Genomic DNA, 18,635 nt, shown 5'->3' on the forward strand with positions numbered 1-18,635 from the left:
TCACCTCCCAGCTTCTTACTTCATCCCCTATCCCCATCCACCTTTCTCCTCACCTGGTCTCACCAATCGAGCTTGTGGCAGGTTCCCCTTGCACCCCTTCTCTTCTCCTCCCCTCCCTCTGGAGCCCCTTCTTCCCTTTCTTCCGTAACCAATGGGAGATGTTATCTTGTTATTTCATCTTCTCATTATTTATTGCTATTGATTTATATTTGCATTTCCACAGTTTGTTGGCTTCTGCACTCTAGTTGACCTTTCACTGATCCTGTTATAGTTACTCTTCGATAGACTTGCTGAAAATTAATCTCAGGGTTGTACATGGTGACGTACACATACTTTGATAATAAAATTTACTTTGAACTTTGAACATAGACCACTCTCCTCTCTTATTATATTCCTCCTTCAGCCATTTCCATTTTGCACCTAACTCCTTTTGGCCTCTGATCATCCACACCCCACCTACCTTCCCCCCCCCACTTCACCTGGCTTCACCTAGCACCTGCCACATTCTCCTCCCCCTCCCAACCCACCTTCTTATTCTGGCTTCTTGCCCCCTTCCTTTCCTGTCCTGGTGAAGGGCCTCAGCTCAAAACATCACCTATTTATTCCTTTCCTTCGATGCTGCCTGACCTGCTGAGTTGCTCCAGCATTGTGTGTGTGTGTGTGTCTGAATTTCCAGCATCTGCTGAACCTCTTGTGTTTATGATTTACTGCACTCTTTCCTGCTGAGTATAGGCTGTCATAGAGGTGGATCCTAAAATAGACTTTGCTTTATTCGTTATGTTCCACGTCATATGACGTGGACGATAGTCATAGTCATACTTTATTGATCCCGGGGGAAATTGGTTTTCGTTACAGTTGCACCATAAATAATTAAATAGTAATATCTAAATTATGCCAGTAAATAAGTCCAGGACCAGCCTATTGGCTCAGGGTGTCTGACCCTCCAAGGGAGGAGTTGTAAAGTTTGATGGCCACAGGCAGGAATGACTTCCTATGACGCTCTGTGTTGCATCTCGGAGGAATGAGTCTCTGGCTGGATGGACTCCTGTGCCCAACCAGTACAGTATGTAGTGGATGGGAGACATTGTCCAAGATCGCATGCAACTTGGACAGCATCCTCTTTTCAGACACCACCGTCAGAGAGTCCAGTTCCATCCCAACAACATCACTGGCATTATGAATGAGTTTGTTGATTCTGTTGGTGTCTGCTACCCTCAGCCTGCTGCCCCAGCACACAACAGCAAACATGATCGCACTGGCCACCACAGACTCATAGAACATCCTCAGCATCGTCTGACAGATGTTAAAGGACCTCAGTCTCCTCAGGAAATAGAGAAGGCTCTGACCCTCCTTGTAGACAGACTCAGTGTTCTTTGACCAGTCCAGTTTATTGTCAATTCGTATCCCCAGGTATTTGTAATCCTCCACCATATCGACACTGACCCCCCTGGATGGAAACAGGGGTCACCGGTACCTTAGCTCTCCTCAGGTCTACCACCAGCTCCTTAGTCTTTTTCACATTAAGCTGCAGATAATTCTGCTCACAGCATGTGACACAGTTTCCTACCGTAGCCTTGTACTCAGCCTCATCTCCCTTGCTGATGCATCCAACAATGGCAGAGTCATCAGAAAACTTCTGAAGATGACAAGACTCTGTGCAGTAGTTGAAGTCCAAGGTGTAAATGGTGAAAAGAAAGGGAGACAATACAGTCCCCTGTGGAGCCTCAGTGCTGCTGATCACTCTGTCGGACACACAGTGTTGCAAGCACACGTTCTATGGTCTGCCAGTCAGGTAATCAAGAATCCATGACACCAGGAACGCATCCACCTGCATCGCTGTCAGCTTCTCCCTCAGCAGAGCAGGGCGAATGGTGTTGAACGCACTGGAGAAGTCAAAAAGCATGACCCTCACAGTGCTCGCTGGCTTGTCCAGGTGGGCGTAGACACGGTTCAGCAAGTAGACGATGGCATCCTCAACTCCTAGTCGGGGCTGGTAGGCGAACTGGAGGGGATCTAAGTGTGGCCTGACCATAGGCCGGAGCAGCTCCAGAACAAGTCTCTCCAGGGTCTTTATGATGTGGGAGGTCAATGCCACCGGTCTGTAGTCATTGAGGCCGCTGGGGCGCGGCGTCTTCGGCACAGGGACGAGGCAGGACGTCTTCCACAGTACAGGAACCCTCCAGAGCCTCAGGCTCAGGTTGAAGACATGGCGAAGTACTCCACATAGCTGAGGGGCACAGGCTTTGAGCACCCTGATACTGACACCATCCGGTCCTGCAGCCTTGCTTGGGTTGAGATGTTTCAGCAGTCTTACATAGAAACATAGAAACATAGAAAATAGGTGCAGGAGTAGGCCATTCAGCCCTTTGAGCCTGCACCGCCATTTATTATGATCATGGCTGATCATCCAACTCAGAACCCCGCCCCAGCCTTCCCTCCATACCCCCTGACCCCCGTAGCCACAAGGGCCATATCTAACTCCCTCTTAAATATAGCCAATAAACTGGCCTCAACTACTTCCTGTGGCAGAGAATTCCACAGATTCACCACGCTCTGTGTGAAGAAGTTTTTCCTAATCTCGGTCCTAAAAGGCTTCCCCTCTATCCTCAAACTGTGGCCCCTCGTTCTGGACTTCCCCAACATCGGGAACAATCTTCCTGCATCTAGCCTGTCCAATCCCTTTAGGATCTTATACGTTTCAATCAGATCCCCCCTCAATCTTCTAAATTCCAACGAGTACAAGCCCAGTTCATCCAGTCTTTCTTCATATGAAATTCCTGCCATCCCAGGAATCAATCTGGTGAACCTTCTTTGTACTCCCTCTATGGCAAGGATGTCTTTCCTCAGATTAGGAGACCAAAACTGCACACAATACTCCAGGTGTGGTCTCACCAAGGCCTTGTACAACTGCAGTAGTACCTCCCTGCTCCTGTACTCGAATCCTCTCGCTATAAATGCCAGCATACCATTCACCATTTTCACCGCCTGCTGTACCTGCATGCCCACTTTCAATGACTGGTGTATATTGACACCCAGGTCTCGTTGCACCTCCCCTTTTCCTAATCGGCCACCATTCAGTTAATAATCTGTTTTCCTATTTTTGCCACCAAAGTGGATAACTTCACATTTATCCACATTAAATTGCATCTGCCATGAATTTGCCCATTCACCCAACCTATCCAAGTCACCTTGCATCCTCTTAGCATCCTCCTCACAGCTAACACTGCCACCCAGTTTCGTGTCATCCGCAAACTTGGAGATGCTGCATTTAATTCCCTCATTCAAGTCATTAATATATATTGTAAACAACTGGGGTCCCAGCACTGAGCCTTGCGGTACCCCACTAGTCACCGCCTGCCATTCTGAAAAGGCCCCATTTATTCCCACTCTTTGCTTCCTGTCTGCTAACCAACTCTCCACCCACACCAATACCTTACCCCCAATACCGTGTGCTTTAAGTTTGCACACTAATCTCCTGTGTGGGACCTTGTCAAAAGCCTTCTGAAAATCCAAATATACCACATCCACAGGTTCTCCCCTATCCACTCTACTAGTTACATCCTCAAAAAATTCTATGAGATTCGTCAGACATGATTTTCCTTTCACAAATCCATGCTGACTTTGTCCGATCATTTCACCGCTTTCCAAATGTGCTGTTATCACATCCTTGATAACTGACTCCAGCAGTTTCCCCACCACCGACGTTAGGCTAACCGGTCTATAATTCCCCGGTTTCTCTCTCCCTCCTTTTTTAAAAAGTGGAGTTACATTAGCCACCCTCCAATCCTCAGGAACTAGTCCAGAATCTAACGAGTTTTGAAAAATTATCACTAATGCATCCACTATTTCTTGGGCTACTTCCTTAAGCACTCTGGGATGCAGACCATCTGGCCCTGGGGATTTATCTGCCTTCAATCCCTTCAATTTACCTAACACCACTTCCCTACTAACATGTATTTCGCTCAGTTCCTCCATCTCACTGGACCCTCTGTCCCCTACTATTTCTGGAAGATTATTCATGTCCCCCTTAGTGAAGACAGAACCAAAGTAATTATTCAATTGGTCTGCCATGTCCTTGCTCCCCATAATCAATTCACCTGTTTCTGTCTGCAGGGGACCTACATTTGTCTTTACCAGTCTTTTCCTTTTTACATATCTATAAAAGCTTTTACAGTCCGTTTTTATGTTCCCTGCCAGTTTTCTCTCATAATCTTTTTTCCCCTTCCTAATTAAGCCCTTTGTCCTCCTCTGCTGAACTCTGAATTTCTCCCAGGCCTCAGGTGAGCCACTTTCTCTGGCTAATTTGTATGCTTCTTCTTTGGGACCTGTTCAGCTGTGAAGCCCACCGTGGTGGTTTCGTGTGGGGAAGGGGTATCGTCATGAGAGCAGGGTGGGGGGCTGTGAGGAGGGTTAGGAGGGGAGAGTGGAATATGTGTTGGTTGGGGGCAGACAACAAATGACTCATGTGGGGGATGGGCAGGGGCCACAATGTCAAATCTGTTAAAGAACAGGTTAAGTTCATTGGCCGTGTCCTCACTGCCTTCAGCTCCTCTGCTGCTAGTTTGCCGGAACCCAGTGATGGTCCTCATCCCACTCCAGACCTCTTTCATGTTGTTCTGCTGGAGCTTCCACTCAAGCTTCCTCCTACACCTGTCTTTAGCCTCCCTGATCCTGGCTTTCAGGTCCCTCTGTATTGCCCTCAGCTCCTCCCTATATCCACCTCTAAACACCCTCTTTTTAGCGATCAGGATGTCCTTAATGTCCTTTGATACCCGTGGCTTGTTATTTGAATAACAAAGGACAGTTCTTGTCGGAACATTGCAGTCCTTCCATGACCATGATTGTTCTTGGCCAATTTTTCCACAGAAGTGGTTTGCCATCGCCCTGTTCTGGGTAGGGGTGGGTGACCCCCAGCCATTATCAATACTATTCGGAGATTGTCTGCCTGGCACCAGTGATCGCATAACCAGGACTTGTGAACTGCACCGGCTGCTCATATGACCATCCACCCCCTGCTTCCACGGCTTCACGTGACCCTGATCCAGGAGCTAAGCAGGTGATACACCTTGCCCAAGGGTGACCTGCAGACCTTACATCTACTTTGGTGGAGACCTATCCCACCCCGTTCCTCAACCAAGATAATGGAAATTTTATTACTGCTCTGGTGGTAATTTTGTGTTTGGACTGGGTATCCACAGCATTCTGTCACTGTGAATGATAGGCTGGTGGGAATGGTGGAAACTTGGGTAAGAAGGAAATCGGGGGATTTGAAGATGTGTGGGTTGAGTGGGATAGTGGGGGGCATAATTCACAAATGGAATAAGGTCTTGAGGGATAGGCTGGGCAGGAATTTCCATTAGCAAATCCCTTTTGTGATTGTCGAGCCAACTTCACATGCTAAAGTGATTACGCATTGGAAAACCGTAGAAACCATAGAAAACTACAGCACAGAAACAGGCCTTTTGACCCTTCTTGGCTACGCCGAACCATTTTCTGCCTAGTCCCACTGACCTGCACACGGACCATATCCCTCCATACACCTCCCATCCATGTATCTGTCCAATTTATTCTTAAATGTTAAAAAAGAACCCGCATTTACCACCTCATCTGGCAGCTCATTCCATACTCCCACCACTCTCTGTGTGAAAAAGCTCCCCCTAATGTTCCCTTTAAACTTTTCCCCCCTCACCCTTAACCCATGTCCTCTGGTTTCTTTCTCCCCTTGCCTCAGTGGAAAAAGCCTGCTTGCATTCACTCTATCTATACCCATCATAATTTTATATACCTCTATCAAATCTCCCCTCGTTCTTCTATACTTCAGGGAATAAAGTCCTAACCTATTCAACCTTTCTCTGTAACTGAGTTTCTCAAGTCCCGGCAACATCCTTGTAAACCTTCTCTGCACTCTTTCAACCTTATTCATATCCTTCCTGTAATTTGGTGACCAAAACTGAACACAATACTCCAGATTCGGCCTCACCAATGCCTTATACAACCTCATCATAACATTCCAGCTCTTATATTCAATAGTTTGATTAATAATGGCCAATGTACCAAAAGCTCTCTTTATGACCCTATCTACCTGTGATGCCACTCTTAGGGAATTTTGTATCTGTATTCCCAGATCCCTCTGTTCCACGGCACTCCTCAGTGCCTTACCATTAACCCTGTATGTTCTACCTTGGTTTGTCCTTCCAACGTGCAATACCTCCCACTTGTCAGTATCAAACTCTATCTGCCATTTTTCAGCCCATTTTTCCAGCTGGTCCAAGTCCCTCTGCAGGCTCTGTAAACCTTCCTCACTGTCTACTACACCTCCAATCTTTGTATCATCAGCAAATTTGCTGATCCAATTTACCACATTATCATCCAGATCACTGATATAGATGACAAATAACAATGGACCCAGCACTGATCCCTGTGGCACACCGCTAGTCACAGGCCTCCACTCGGAGAAGCAATTCTCTACTACCACTCTTTGGCTTCTTCCACTGAGCCAATGTCTAATCCAATTTACCACCTCTCCATGTATACCTAGCGACTGAATTTTCCTAACTAACCTCCCATGCGGGATCTTGTCAAAGGCCTTACTGAAGTCCATGTAGACAATATCCACTGCCTTCCCTTCATCCACTCTCCTGGTAACCTCCTCGAAAAACTCCAGTAGATTGGTTAAACATGACCTACCACGCACAAAGCCATGTTGACTCTCCCTAACAAGTCCCTGTCTATCCAAATGCTTGTAGATTCTGTCTCTTAGTACTCCCTCCAATAACTTACCTACTACCGACATTAAACTTACTGGCCTATAATTTCCCGGATTACTTTTCGATCCTTTTTGAAACAACGGAACAACATGAGCCACTCTCCAATCCTCCGGCACCTCACCCATAGACAGCGACATTTTAAATATTTCTGCCAGGGCCCCCGCAATTTCAACACTAGTCTCCTTCCAGGTCCGAGGGAACACCCTGTCAAGTTCCGGGGATTTATCCACTTTAATTTTCCTCAAGACAGCAAGCACCTCCTCCCTTTCAATCTGTACAGTTTCCATGATCTCAGTACTTGATTCCCTTAATTCCATAGACTTTATGCCAGTTTCCTTAGTAAATACAGACGCAAAAAACCTATCTAAGATCTCCCCTATTGGCTTAGGCTCCGCACGTAGCCGACCACTCTGATCTTCAAGAGGACCAATTTTATCCCTTACAATCCTTTTGCTCTTAACATACCTGTAAAAGCTCTTTGGATTATCCTTCACTTTGACTGCCAAGGCAACCTCATGTCTTCTTTTAGCCCTCCTGATTACTTTCTGAAGTATTTTCTTGCACTTCTTATACTCCTCAAGCACCTGATTTACTCCCTGTTTCCTATACATTTCATACAACTCCCTCTTCTTCTTTATCAGAGTTGCAATATCCCTTGAGAACCAAGGTTCCTTAGTCCTATTCACTTTGCCTTTAATCCTGACAGGAGCATACAAATTCTGCACTCTCAAAATTTCTCCTTTGAAGGCTTCCCACCTACCAATCACATCTTTACCAGAGAACAACCTGTCCCAATCCATGCTTTTTAGATCCCTTCTCATTTCTTCAAATTTGGCCTTCTTCCAGTTCAGAACCTCAACCCTAGGACCAGATCTATCCTTGTCCATGATCAAATTGAAACTAATGGTGTAAAGATCACTGGAACCAAAGTGCTCCCCAACATAGACTTCTATCACTTGTCCTAACTCGTTGTCTAACAGGAGATCCAATATTGCATCCCCTCTAGTTGGTCCCGCTATATATTGATTTAGAAAACTTTCCTGAACACATTTTAAACCATCTAAACCATCTAGACCCCTAACAGTATGGGTGTCCCAATCAATAAATGGAACATTAAAATCCCCTACCACCACAACTTTATGTTTCCTGCAGTTGCCTGCTATCTCTCTGCAGATTTGCTCTTCCAAGTCTCGTTGACTATTTGGTGGTCTGAGTGGGATTGATCAGAGAGAATTTTGAGGGTTTCTGCGTCGAGGGCTGGAGTAGGGGTAAGTCCGAAGGAAAGAACCAGATGCAGATAAACACAAGAGTTTCTGCAGGTGCTGAAAATCCAGAGTAACGTATCCAAAATGCTGGGGGAAGTTAGCAGGTCAGGCAGCACCTATGCAGAGGGAAAAAGAGTCGACGTTTCAGCCCAAGACCCTTCATCTGGAATGCAGACACACATTTCAATGTGGATGGTGACCGAGGGTTCGGCACCGGATGCCTGCGTTCTGATCACTGATGGGATCCCTCTGCCTCCAGGGAAGGAGCCTGTGGAAGCCTGTCGCTGTGTGACGGCTCAGGTGGCCAGAGGTTCGGCCTCTACAGTGTCTCTTTCTCTCTTGACAATGGATTTTATATTCTGGGTTGTTCCCCATTCTTTCCTGTTTTTTATTTGAGTGGGCAGAGGGTGGGGGGATTTGGGGGTTGATGTTCTGTGTTTTGTGCAGCGGAAGGGGGATTTGGGGGGGTTGATGATTGTGTTGCTGTTCTTTTTTCTACGGGTGGGGGTGGGTGCATGGGTTTGATGTTTCTCTTTCAACAACCTCCATGTTTTTTCCTTTGTTCCGTGGCTATCTGGAGAAGATGAATCTCAGAGTTGTACACTACATACATACTTTGATAATAAGTGACACCTTTGAACCTCACAGTGTGTTAACTCTTCCTCTACTTGTGCAGCCCTTCACTTTGGATGGTTTCAAGTTTAACCTCAGGCTCTACGTCTTGGTTACTTCCTGTGACCCTCTGCGGATATACCTCTACAATGAGGGCCTGGTCTGCTTTGCCACTAAAAAGTATTCTGAACCGACCGAAAAGAATTTAGTAAGTGACACATTGACTTATCTTTAAGACATACAGTTAATTCTCTGAAAGTACGATCCTACTTTTATAAGAGGTTAATTCTTGCCTAATTCACTGTTGTATGGAAGTAATCGACTCAGGTGGGATCTTGCTGTTACGTTCCCAACCCCAGCCAAAAGCTGACTACTCTGTCTGGGGGGCCGGGGAGTGGGAGGTTGGTGTGGTTACAGAAGCATCTCCTAACGAGTCTGGTTCGCAAAGTTTACAAGACAAGGTCAGGAAAAGCCCTCCCCACCATTGAGCACGTCTACAATGAGCGCCACCATAAGAAAGCAGCAACTATCATCAGGGATACCCACCATCCAGACCATGCTCTCTTCTCATCAGGAAGAAGGCACAAGAGCCGTAGATCTGTCACCGTAAGTTTTAGGAACAGTTATCACCCTACAACCATTAGGCTCCTGAACCAGTGTGGAAAACTTCACTCAGTTCAACACTGAACTGGTTCCACAACCTATGGACTAACTTCCAATGGCTCTACAACTCATGTCCTCAATGCTTCTGTCTGTCTTTCTGTATTTGTGCAGTTTGCCTTCTTTTGTACGTCGGTTATTTGGCCGTGTCTTTGTGTTGTTTTTCATCAGTTCTATTGTATAAGACCATATGAGATAGGAGCAGAATGGGCCATTCAGCTCATCGCGTCTGTCACCATTTCATCATGGCTGATCCACTTTCCCTCTCAACCCCAATCTCCTGCCTTCTCCCGGTAACCTTTCACACCCTGAGTAATGAACAATCTGTCACCTCTGCCTTCAGTATACCCAATGACCTGGCCTCCACAGCCCTCCATCTGCACAATTAATTCCACAGATTCACAACCCTCTGGATAAAGAAATTCTCTTCATCTCCATTCTAAATGAACGTCCTTCTATTCTAAGGCTGTGCCCTCTGGTGCTGGAGTCCCCCACCATAGGAAACATCCTCTTCACATCCAATCTGCCTACGCCCTTCAACATTCAATAGGTTTCAATGAGATCGCCTCTCAGTCTTCTAAATTCTCATGCGTACAGGCCCAGAACCATCAAGCGCTCCTCCTGTAGTCATTCTGGTGAACCACCTCTGAACCCTCTCCAATGTCCGCTCATCCTTTCTTAGATAAGGGCTGACGATATTCCAAGTGAGGCCTCACCACTCAACATTAACTTCTTGTTTTGATATTCTAGTCCTCTCGAGATGAATGCTAACATTGCATTTGCCATCATCACCACAGACTCAACCTGCAAATTAACCTTTAGGGAATCCTGCATGAAGGCTCTCTCGTCCCTTGCACCTCAGATTTTTGGATTTTCTGCCTGCTTTGAAAATAGTCTACCCTTTTGTTCCTTCTGCCAAAGTGTATGACCATAAACTTCCCGACACTGTAACTGTTATACTCTGCTCTGCGTCTGCCACTTTGCGTATTCTCCTTATCTGTCCAAGTCCTTCTGCAGGCTCCCTGCTTCCTCAACACTACCTGCCCTTCCACCTATCTTCATATCATCCGCCAGTCGGCCACAAAACCAACAATTCTGTCTTCATAGACAATACAGAAAGAAGCAGTTACTCCCCGCCTCCAACACTGATTCCTGTGGGACGCCAGTGGGTGCTGTGAATGCCTGCACGAAAATGAATCTCAGGCTAGTATATGGTGATATAGTCGTACTTCGATAATCTATTTACTTTGAAATTTGGACTTTGAAGATTTTATAAGATAAGTTTGTTACATGTACATCGAAACATCAAGACTGGGCTGAGAAGTGGCAGATGGAGTTCAACCCAGGTAAGTGTGAAGTGGTTCATTTTGGTAGGTCAGATATGATGGCAGAATATAGCTAATGGTAAGACTTTTGGCAGTGTGGAGGATCAGAGGGATCTTGGGGTCCAAAGCCATAGGACGCTCAAAGCAGCTGCGCAAGTTGACTCTGTGGTTAAGAAGGCATACGGTGTATTGGCCTTCATCAATCGTGGAATTGAATTTAGGAGCCGAGAGGTAATGTTGCAGCTATATAAGACCCTGGTCAGGCTCCACTTGGAGTACTGTGCTCAGTTCTGATCGCCTCACTACAGGAAAGATGTGGAAGCCATAGAAAGGGTGCAGAGGAGATTTATAAGGATGTTGCCTGGATTGAGGAGCATGCCTGATGAAAACAGGTTGAGTGAACTCGTCCTTTTCTCCTTGGAGCAATGGAAGATGAGAGGTGACCTGATAGAGGTGTACAAGATGATGATCGTGTGGATAGCCAGAGGCTTTTTCCCAGTGCTGAAATGGTTGCCACAAGAGGACACAGGTTTAAAGTGCTGGGGAGTAGGTACAGAGGAGATGTCAGGGATAAGTTTTTTACTCAAAGTGGTGAGTCCGTGGAATGGGCTGCCAGAAACAGTGGTGGAGGCGGATAGGATAGGGTCTTTTAAGAGACTTTTGGATAGGTACGTGGGGCTTAGAAAAATAGAGGGCTATGGGGAAGTCTAGTAATTTCTAAGGTAGGGACATGTTCAGCACAACTTTGTGGGCTGAGGAGCCTGTGTTGTGCTGTAGGTTTCCTATGTTTCTATCCATGTGGCAATCTAAGAGTTTCTTAAATGCCTCTCATGTATCTGCCTCTACCAGTGCCACTGGCAGTGCATTCCACGCACCCATTGCTCTCTGTGTTAAAAGATTACCTCTGACCTCCCCCTCCCCCATACTTTCCTCTGATCCCTACTTGCTTTAGCATTTCCCTGGCTATCCACTCCGTCTATGCCTCTGATCAGTTTCTACACCTCTATCGAGTCACCTCTCATCCTCCTTCACTCCAGGGAGAAAAGCCATAGCTTTCTCAACCTATCTCAACTCTGTGGTTAAGAAGGCCTACGGTGCATTGGCCTTCACCAATCGTGGGATTGAGTTTAAGAGCCGAGAGGTAATGTTACAGCTATATTGGACCCTGGTCAGACCCCACTTGGAGTACTGTGCTCAATTCTGGTCGCCTCACTACAGGAAGGACGTCGAAACCATAGAAAGGGTGCAGAGGAGATCTACAAGGATGTTGGGGAGTATGCCTTATGAGAATAGGTGAACTCGGCCTTTTCTCCTTGGGGTGACAGAGGATGAGAGGTGACCTTATAGAGGTGTTTAAGATGATGAGTGGCACTGATTGTGTGGACAGTCAGAGGCTTTTTCCCAGGGCTGAAATGGCTAGCACGAGAGGGCATAGCTTTAATGTGCTTGGAAGTAGGTACAAAGGAGATGTCAGGGGTAATTTATTTACTCAGAGAGTGGTGAGTGAGTGGAATGGGCTGCCAACGGTAGTGGTGGAGGCGGAAATGACAGGGGTCCCCACCTTTTTTGCACCGCGGACTGGTTTAAGATTGACAATATTCTTGCGGACCGGCCAACGGTGGGAGGGGGAGGGGTGGCATGTTCAAGTCGATAGTGTGTGACAGGGAATGAGGAAAGGTGCAGCTGACTCATATCGTTTCATATCGCCAAATCATATCGTTTCCTTGCGGCCCAGTAGCACATGCTTTGCGGCCTGGTACCTTTCCACGGCCCAGTGGTTGGGGACCACTGTTTTAAGAGACTCCTGGATGGATACATGGAGCTTGGAAAAATAAAGGGCTATGGATAAGCCTAGGTAATTCTAAGGTAAGGACATGTTTGGCACAGCTTTGTGGGCCGAAGGCCTGTGTTGTGCTGTAGGTTTTCTGTGTTTCTATCCTCATAATCCAATCCAGGCAGCATCCTGGTAATCCTCCTAAATATTGAGGAAAATTGATGATTCCATCATAAGACAGATTGAAAATGGGAAGTTGTGTGATATAACACTCAAGGATATATCTAGCCAGGGTTATTGGCCCTGCATTTTGCCCGGAGTTAATCTGCCTTGATTTCAAGAAAAAGCGATAGAATCATAGAAAAGTACAACACAGAAACAGGCTTTTTGGCCCATCTAGTTGGTGCCAAACCATTTAATCTGCCAAATCCCATCCACCTGCACCCAGACCATAGCTCTCCATACCCCTCCCATCCAAACTTCTCTTAAATCTTGATATCAAAATCGTATTCACATGAGGTTACGCATTGTATCGGAGGGATAGGAAGGTAGGCAGAGGGGGTGGTGTAGCTCTGCTGGTAAAGAATAGCATCAAATCAGCAGAAGGGTGTGGCATAGAATCAGAAGATGTTGAATCCTTGTGAGCTCAGATAAGAAACTGCAAGGGTAATGGCAGTTATAAACAGGCCTCCCAACAGTAGCTGAAACATGGAGCACAGATTACAACAGGAAATGGAAAAAGGTGTTTCAAAAGGGTAACGTTATGGTAGTCATGGGAGATTTTATCATGCAACTCGATTGGGAAAATTAGGTTGGTAATGGATTTCAAGAGAGTGAGTTTGTTAAATGCCTTAGAGATGGCTTTTTAGAGCAGTTTGTCATTGAGCCTGCTAGGGGATCACCTACACTGGATTGGGTGTTATGTAATGAACTGGTGGCGATTAGGAAGCTTAAGGTAAAGGAACCCTTAGGAGTCAGTGAAGACAATATGATTCAGATAGGGAGAAAGTAGAGTCTGATGTAGTGATATTTCAGTGGAGAAAAGGAAATTTGAAAGGAAAGTAAAGGTATGAGAGAGGAGTTGGCCAAAGTAAGTTGGGAGGAGATGCTGGCAGGGAAGACAGCAGAGCAGCAATGGCACAAGTTTCTGGGAAAATATGGGGAAGGTGCAGGATGAATGTATTCCAAAAACAAAGAAATACTCAAATGGCAAAATGCTACAACCGTAGCTGACAAGGGAAGTCAAAACTAATGTAAAAGCAAAAGAGAGGGTATACAACAGAGCAAAAATTAGTGGGAAGATAGAAGGTTGGAAAACTTTTAAAACCCTAGAGAGAGCAACTAAAAGAATCATTAGGAGGGAAAAGATGAAATATGAAAGCAAGCTAGCAAATAATATCAAAGTTGATAGAAAAAGCATTTTCAAGTATATAAAAAATAAAGGAGAAATGAGAGTGGATATAGGACCGCTAGAAACTGAGGCCAGAGAAATAATAACGGGAGGCAAGAGGTGGCAAATGAACTAAATGAGTATTTTGCACCAGTCCTCACTGTGGAAGACACTAGCAGTGTGCTAGATTTGAAGAGTGTGAGGGAAGAGAAGTGAGTGCAGTTTCTATTACAAGGTTGAAGGTGCTCAAAAAGCTGAAAGACCAAAAGGTACTTGTTTCACCTGGACCAGATGAACTGCAAACTGGGGTTTTGAAAGAGGTCGTGGTAGAGAGTGTTGAGGCATTTGTAATGATCTTTCAAAAATCAATGGACTCTGGCATGAAAATTCCAATGGGCAAGAAAGTGGCAAATGAAATACAGTGTTGGAAAATGCATAGTTATGCATTTTGGTAGTAGAGATAAATGTTCAGATTATTTTCTAAATGGGAAGAAAAATTCAAAAATTTGTGATGCAATGGGACTTGGGAGTCCTTGTACAGAACACTCTAAAGGGTAACTTGCATGTTGAGTCATGGTGAGGAAGGCAAATGCAATGTTAGCATTCATTTCAAGAGGTCTAGAATACAAGAGCAGGGACATGATGCTGAGGCTTTATAAGGCACTGCTGAGGCCTCACCTTAAGCACTGTGAACTGTTTTGGGCTTCTTATCTAAGAAAAGATGTGCTGGCATTGGAGAGGGTTGAGAGGAGGTACACAAGGATGAGTCTGGGAATGAAAGGGTTATCATAGGAGGAACATCTGATGTATCTGGGCCTGTACTCGCTGGAATTTAGAAGGATGAGAGGGGATCTGATTGAAACCTTTCGAATATTGAAAGTCCTAGGCAGAGTAGACGTGGAAAGAATGTTTCCCATGGTGGGGGAGTCTAGGGCAAGAGGGCAGAACCTCAAGGTAGAGGGCCATCAGCTTAAAACAGAGATGCGGAGAAAGTTCTTCAGTCAAAGGGTGGTGAATTTGTGGAATTTGTTACCATAGGCAGCTGTAGAGGACAGGTCGTTGGGTGTATTTAAGGCAGAAATTGATTAGTTCTTCAATGGCCGTGGCAACAAAGGTTACGGGGAGAAGGCTGGGCGGTGGGGTTGAGGAGGGGAGGAAAAGGATCAGCCATGATTGAATGGCGGAGCTGACGATGAGCCAAGTGGCTCCTGTGACTTATGGTTTTATGGTAGTACAGAGAATTTAACGCCGTGAACATTAGGACTGAGAAATGCGTTCAAACAGAGGGATCCGTAACTTCTTGAAAAAGAACTCACAAGTAGGTAGGGTCGTAGAGAGAGCTTTTGGCACACTGGCTTTCATAAGTCAAGGTATTGACTACAGAAGTTGGGATGTTATGTTGGAACCACTTCTTTTTACAATATATATCAAGGATTTCGATGATGGAGTTGATGGCTTCGAGGCTAAGTTAACGAACGATCGGAAGATCGGTGGGGGTGGGGGGGGCAGGTAGTATTGAGGAAGCAGAGAGGTGCAGAAGGATTTAGACAGAGTAGGAGAATATGCAAAGAGGTGGCAGACGGAAAACAGTGTTGGGAAGTGTATGGTCATGCACTTCGGTAGAAAACTTAAAAGCATAGGCAATTGTATGACTGGAGAGAAAACTCAAAAATCGGAGGTGCAAAGGGACTTGGGAGTCTTCAAGCAGGATTCCATAACGGTTAATTTGTTGGTTAAGTCAGTGATAAGGAAGGTGTTAGCATTCATTTTGAGAGGAATAGAACATAAAAACAAGGATATAATATTTTATATGGAACACTCACAGAATGCTGGAAGAACTCAGCAGGCCCAGGAGCATCTCTGGAGAATTTGGGGCCCTGAATGGAAGTGAGAGAGGAGGTGTAGGGCAAGCGGGTGGAACAAGCATTGCACCTGACACTACACCTCATCCCTCACTGCCATTCAGGAGGCAACACTTCACCTGTGAGTCTGTTGGGGTTCATCTACTGTATCTGATGCTCTTGGTGTGACCTCCTGTATGTCAGTGAGACCCGACGCAGATTGGGGGACCGCCTTGCAGAGCACCTACACTCTGCCTGCCGGAAAAACCCATTTCAAGTCTACTCCCCATTCCCATTCTGACATGTTAGTCCTCGACTGCCACGATGAGGCCACACTCAGGTTGGAGGAGCAGCATCTTGTATTCCGTCTGGGTAGCCTCCAACCTGATGGCATGAATGTCGATTTCTCTAACCTCTGGTAATTGCCCCCAACTTTACCATTCCCATTCCCGTTTCCCTCTGTCACCTCATCTCCTTACCTGCCAATCACCTCCTACTGGTGCTCCCTCCCCTTCCCTTTCCTCCAAAGTCTTCTGTCCTCTCCTATCAGATTCCCCCTTATCCAGCCCTTTATCTCTTTCACCAATTGACTTCCCAGTTCTTTACTTCCCCTCTCCCCCCTCCCAGTTTCACCCATCACCTTGTACTCCTTCCTCCCCTCCCCCCACCTTCTTGCTCTAACTTCTCATCTGTCCTGATGAAGGGTCTTGGTCTGAAACATCAACCTTTTGCTCTTTCCCATAGATGCTGCCTGGCCTGCTGAATTCCTCCAGTATTTTGTGTGTGTTGCTCAGATTTCCAGCATCTGCAGGGTTTCTCCTCCTTGAGGCTTTAGAAGGCATTGGCGAGGCCTCCCTCCCTTGGGGTATTGTGAGCTGTTCCGGGCCCCAGAAAGGATATGGTGACACTGGAGAGGGTTGAAAGGAGGTTGACAAAAATGATTCTGGGATTGAAAGGCTTATTATATGAGGAGCATTTGATGGCTCTGGGCCTTAACTGACTGGAATTTAAAAGAATGAGGTGAAATCTCATCAAAACCTATCGAATGTTGAAAAGCATTGACAGAGTGGATGTGGAGGGGATGTTTCCTATAGTGGGGGAGACCAAGACCAGAGGACACAGCCTCAGAGTAGAGGGACATCGATTTAGAACAGAGATGAGAAGGAATTTCTTTAATTTGTAGAATTCGTTACTACATGCTATGAAGGCCAAGTCGTCGGGTATACTTAAGGCAGAGCTTGTTAGGTTCTTGATTAGTCAGGGCATAAATGGATACGGAGATTGGGGCTGAGAGGAAAATAGATCAGCCATGATGAAATGTCAGACAAGACTCGATGGGTCAAATGGCCCAATCCTGCCCCTACAACTTACAATCTTATGGCGTGGACTACTCCGAAAAGAGAAACTCAGCCCATATTTCGTAACCAGAATTGGAATCAGAATCAAGTTTACTGTCATTGTCATTTGCCATGAAATTTGAGGTTATGCGGCAGCAGTACATTGCAGTACGTAGTAATGAAAGTTATAAATTATAAAAAGAAATATATTTTAAAAATTAAATAAGTTGTGCAAATCAAGACCAAGAGGCAAATGTTATTGCGGTACTGTACATGGGTTCATTGTTCATTCTGAAATCTAATGGCAGAGGGGAGCAATCTGTTCCTGAATTGTTGAGTGTGTGTCTCAGGCTCCTATACCTCCTCCCTGATGGTAGAAATGAAAAGAGGCTTTACCTGGGTGGCAAGGGTCCCTCAAGATGGATGTTGCCTTTTGAAGACGTCTCGAAAGTGGGGAGGATTGTGCTCAGGATGGCTGATTTATTATCCCTCTCGACTGTTTACTCCTGCCTTCTCCTGTTAACCTTTGATGCCCTGACTAAACAAGAACCTATCAACCTCTGCTTTAAATACACTCAATGACTTGTCCTCCACAGCGGTCCGTGGCAACAAATTCCACAGATTCACCACCCTCTGGCTAAAGAAATTCCTCACCTCTGCCCTAAGTTCTTCTAATCTGCTCTTAGAGACAGCCGTCCCCCCTCCCACTACAGGAAACATCCTCTCCAAGTTGATTTTCAATATTTGATGGTTTTCATTGAGATCCCCCATCATCCTTTTAAACTTCAGCGAGTACAAGCCCAGAGGGAGCAATGCTCCTCAAATGACAACCCTTTCATTCTCGTGAACCTCCCCCAGACCCTCTCCAATGCCAGCTCACCAATTCTTAGATAAGGGGCTCAGAACTGCTCACAATACTCCAAAGTTCAGCCTGAGTTATAAAGCCTCAGCCTCGCATCCTTGCTCTGACTGACAGCACCCATCCTTATGCACAGCGCTTCAGATGAGCAATCCTTTGACTTGGCGATGTTTTGGGGCTGCAAAAACTGCTTTAAGATGCAAGGCTTCCTTCAGTTTCACCTTCTTGCCACCTGCCGACTGCTCTTCATCACCACGGGAAAAGTGAAGCCGAGAGGAATGAGGAAAATAGCATTTGAGCAGCTTCTGGCTGGGATGGCGTTAGTGTGACGCGATAACTGAGGGCAATGTCCCTGACTGAGAAACCAACATCTTTATCTTCTGCTTCTCACAGGATGACGTCTGCATGCACCTCACCAATTACGCCATCAACAAGCGTATGATGAACGTTGTCCCGGATGAAAAGAAAGGCAGTAAAAGGTGAGACCATATGCAGCAGGGTGCACCCTTCACCACGAGCAGGCACATTATAGAAGGTCAGTGTTGGAGTGATTTTTGGGGTTAGGACATAGACATTTAGCAATCGAATTTGGCTACCAGTCTTCATATCTGAATATGTGTTGTGGATTTTATTTGGAGTGCAGATCTGAACTTTATATGTAGGCATCCGTTAGTCTTGTGAGACCATGGAAGGTTCCCCTTGGAAGTTTACACCTTGGAAGCTTTCCAGGGCGCAGGCCTGGGCAAGGTTGTATGGAAGACCAGCAGTTGCCCATGCTGCATGTCTCCCCTCTCCACGCTACCGA

General features: G+C 46.0%; 1 protein-coding gene across 1 annotated transcript in view; it reads left to right on the forward strand.

Moving 5' to 3' along the window:
* Positions 1-18,309, forward strand: part of LOC140192997 (tubulin polyglutamylase ttll6-like) — a gene marked incomplete at its 3' end in the record, with an annotated part of 35,224 nt that extends 16,915 nt beyond the window's left edge. The window contains exons 5-6 of the mRNA XM_072250458.1: positions 8,709-8,852; positions 18,224-18,309. Coding sequence (XP_072106559.1) covers positions 8,709-8,852; positions 18,224-18,309 — 230 coding nt within the window. The remainder of the gene's footprint in view (positions 1-8,708; positions 8,853-18,223) is intronic.
* Positions 18,310-18,635: the final 326 nt, after the last annotated feature.

Source organism: Mobula birostris, unplaced genomic scaffold (genome assembly GCF_030028105.1).
Source record: "Mobula birostris isolate sMobBir1 unplaced genomic scaffold, sMobBir1.hap1 scaffold_3344, whole genome shotgun sequence".
Lineage (NCBI taxonomy): Eukaryota > Metazoa > Chordata > Chondrichthyes > Myliobatiformes > Myliobatidae > Mobula > Mobula birostris.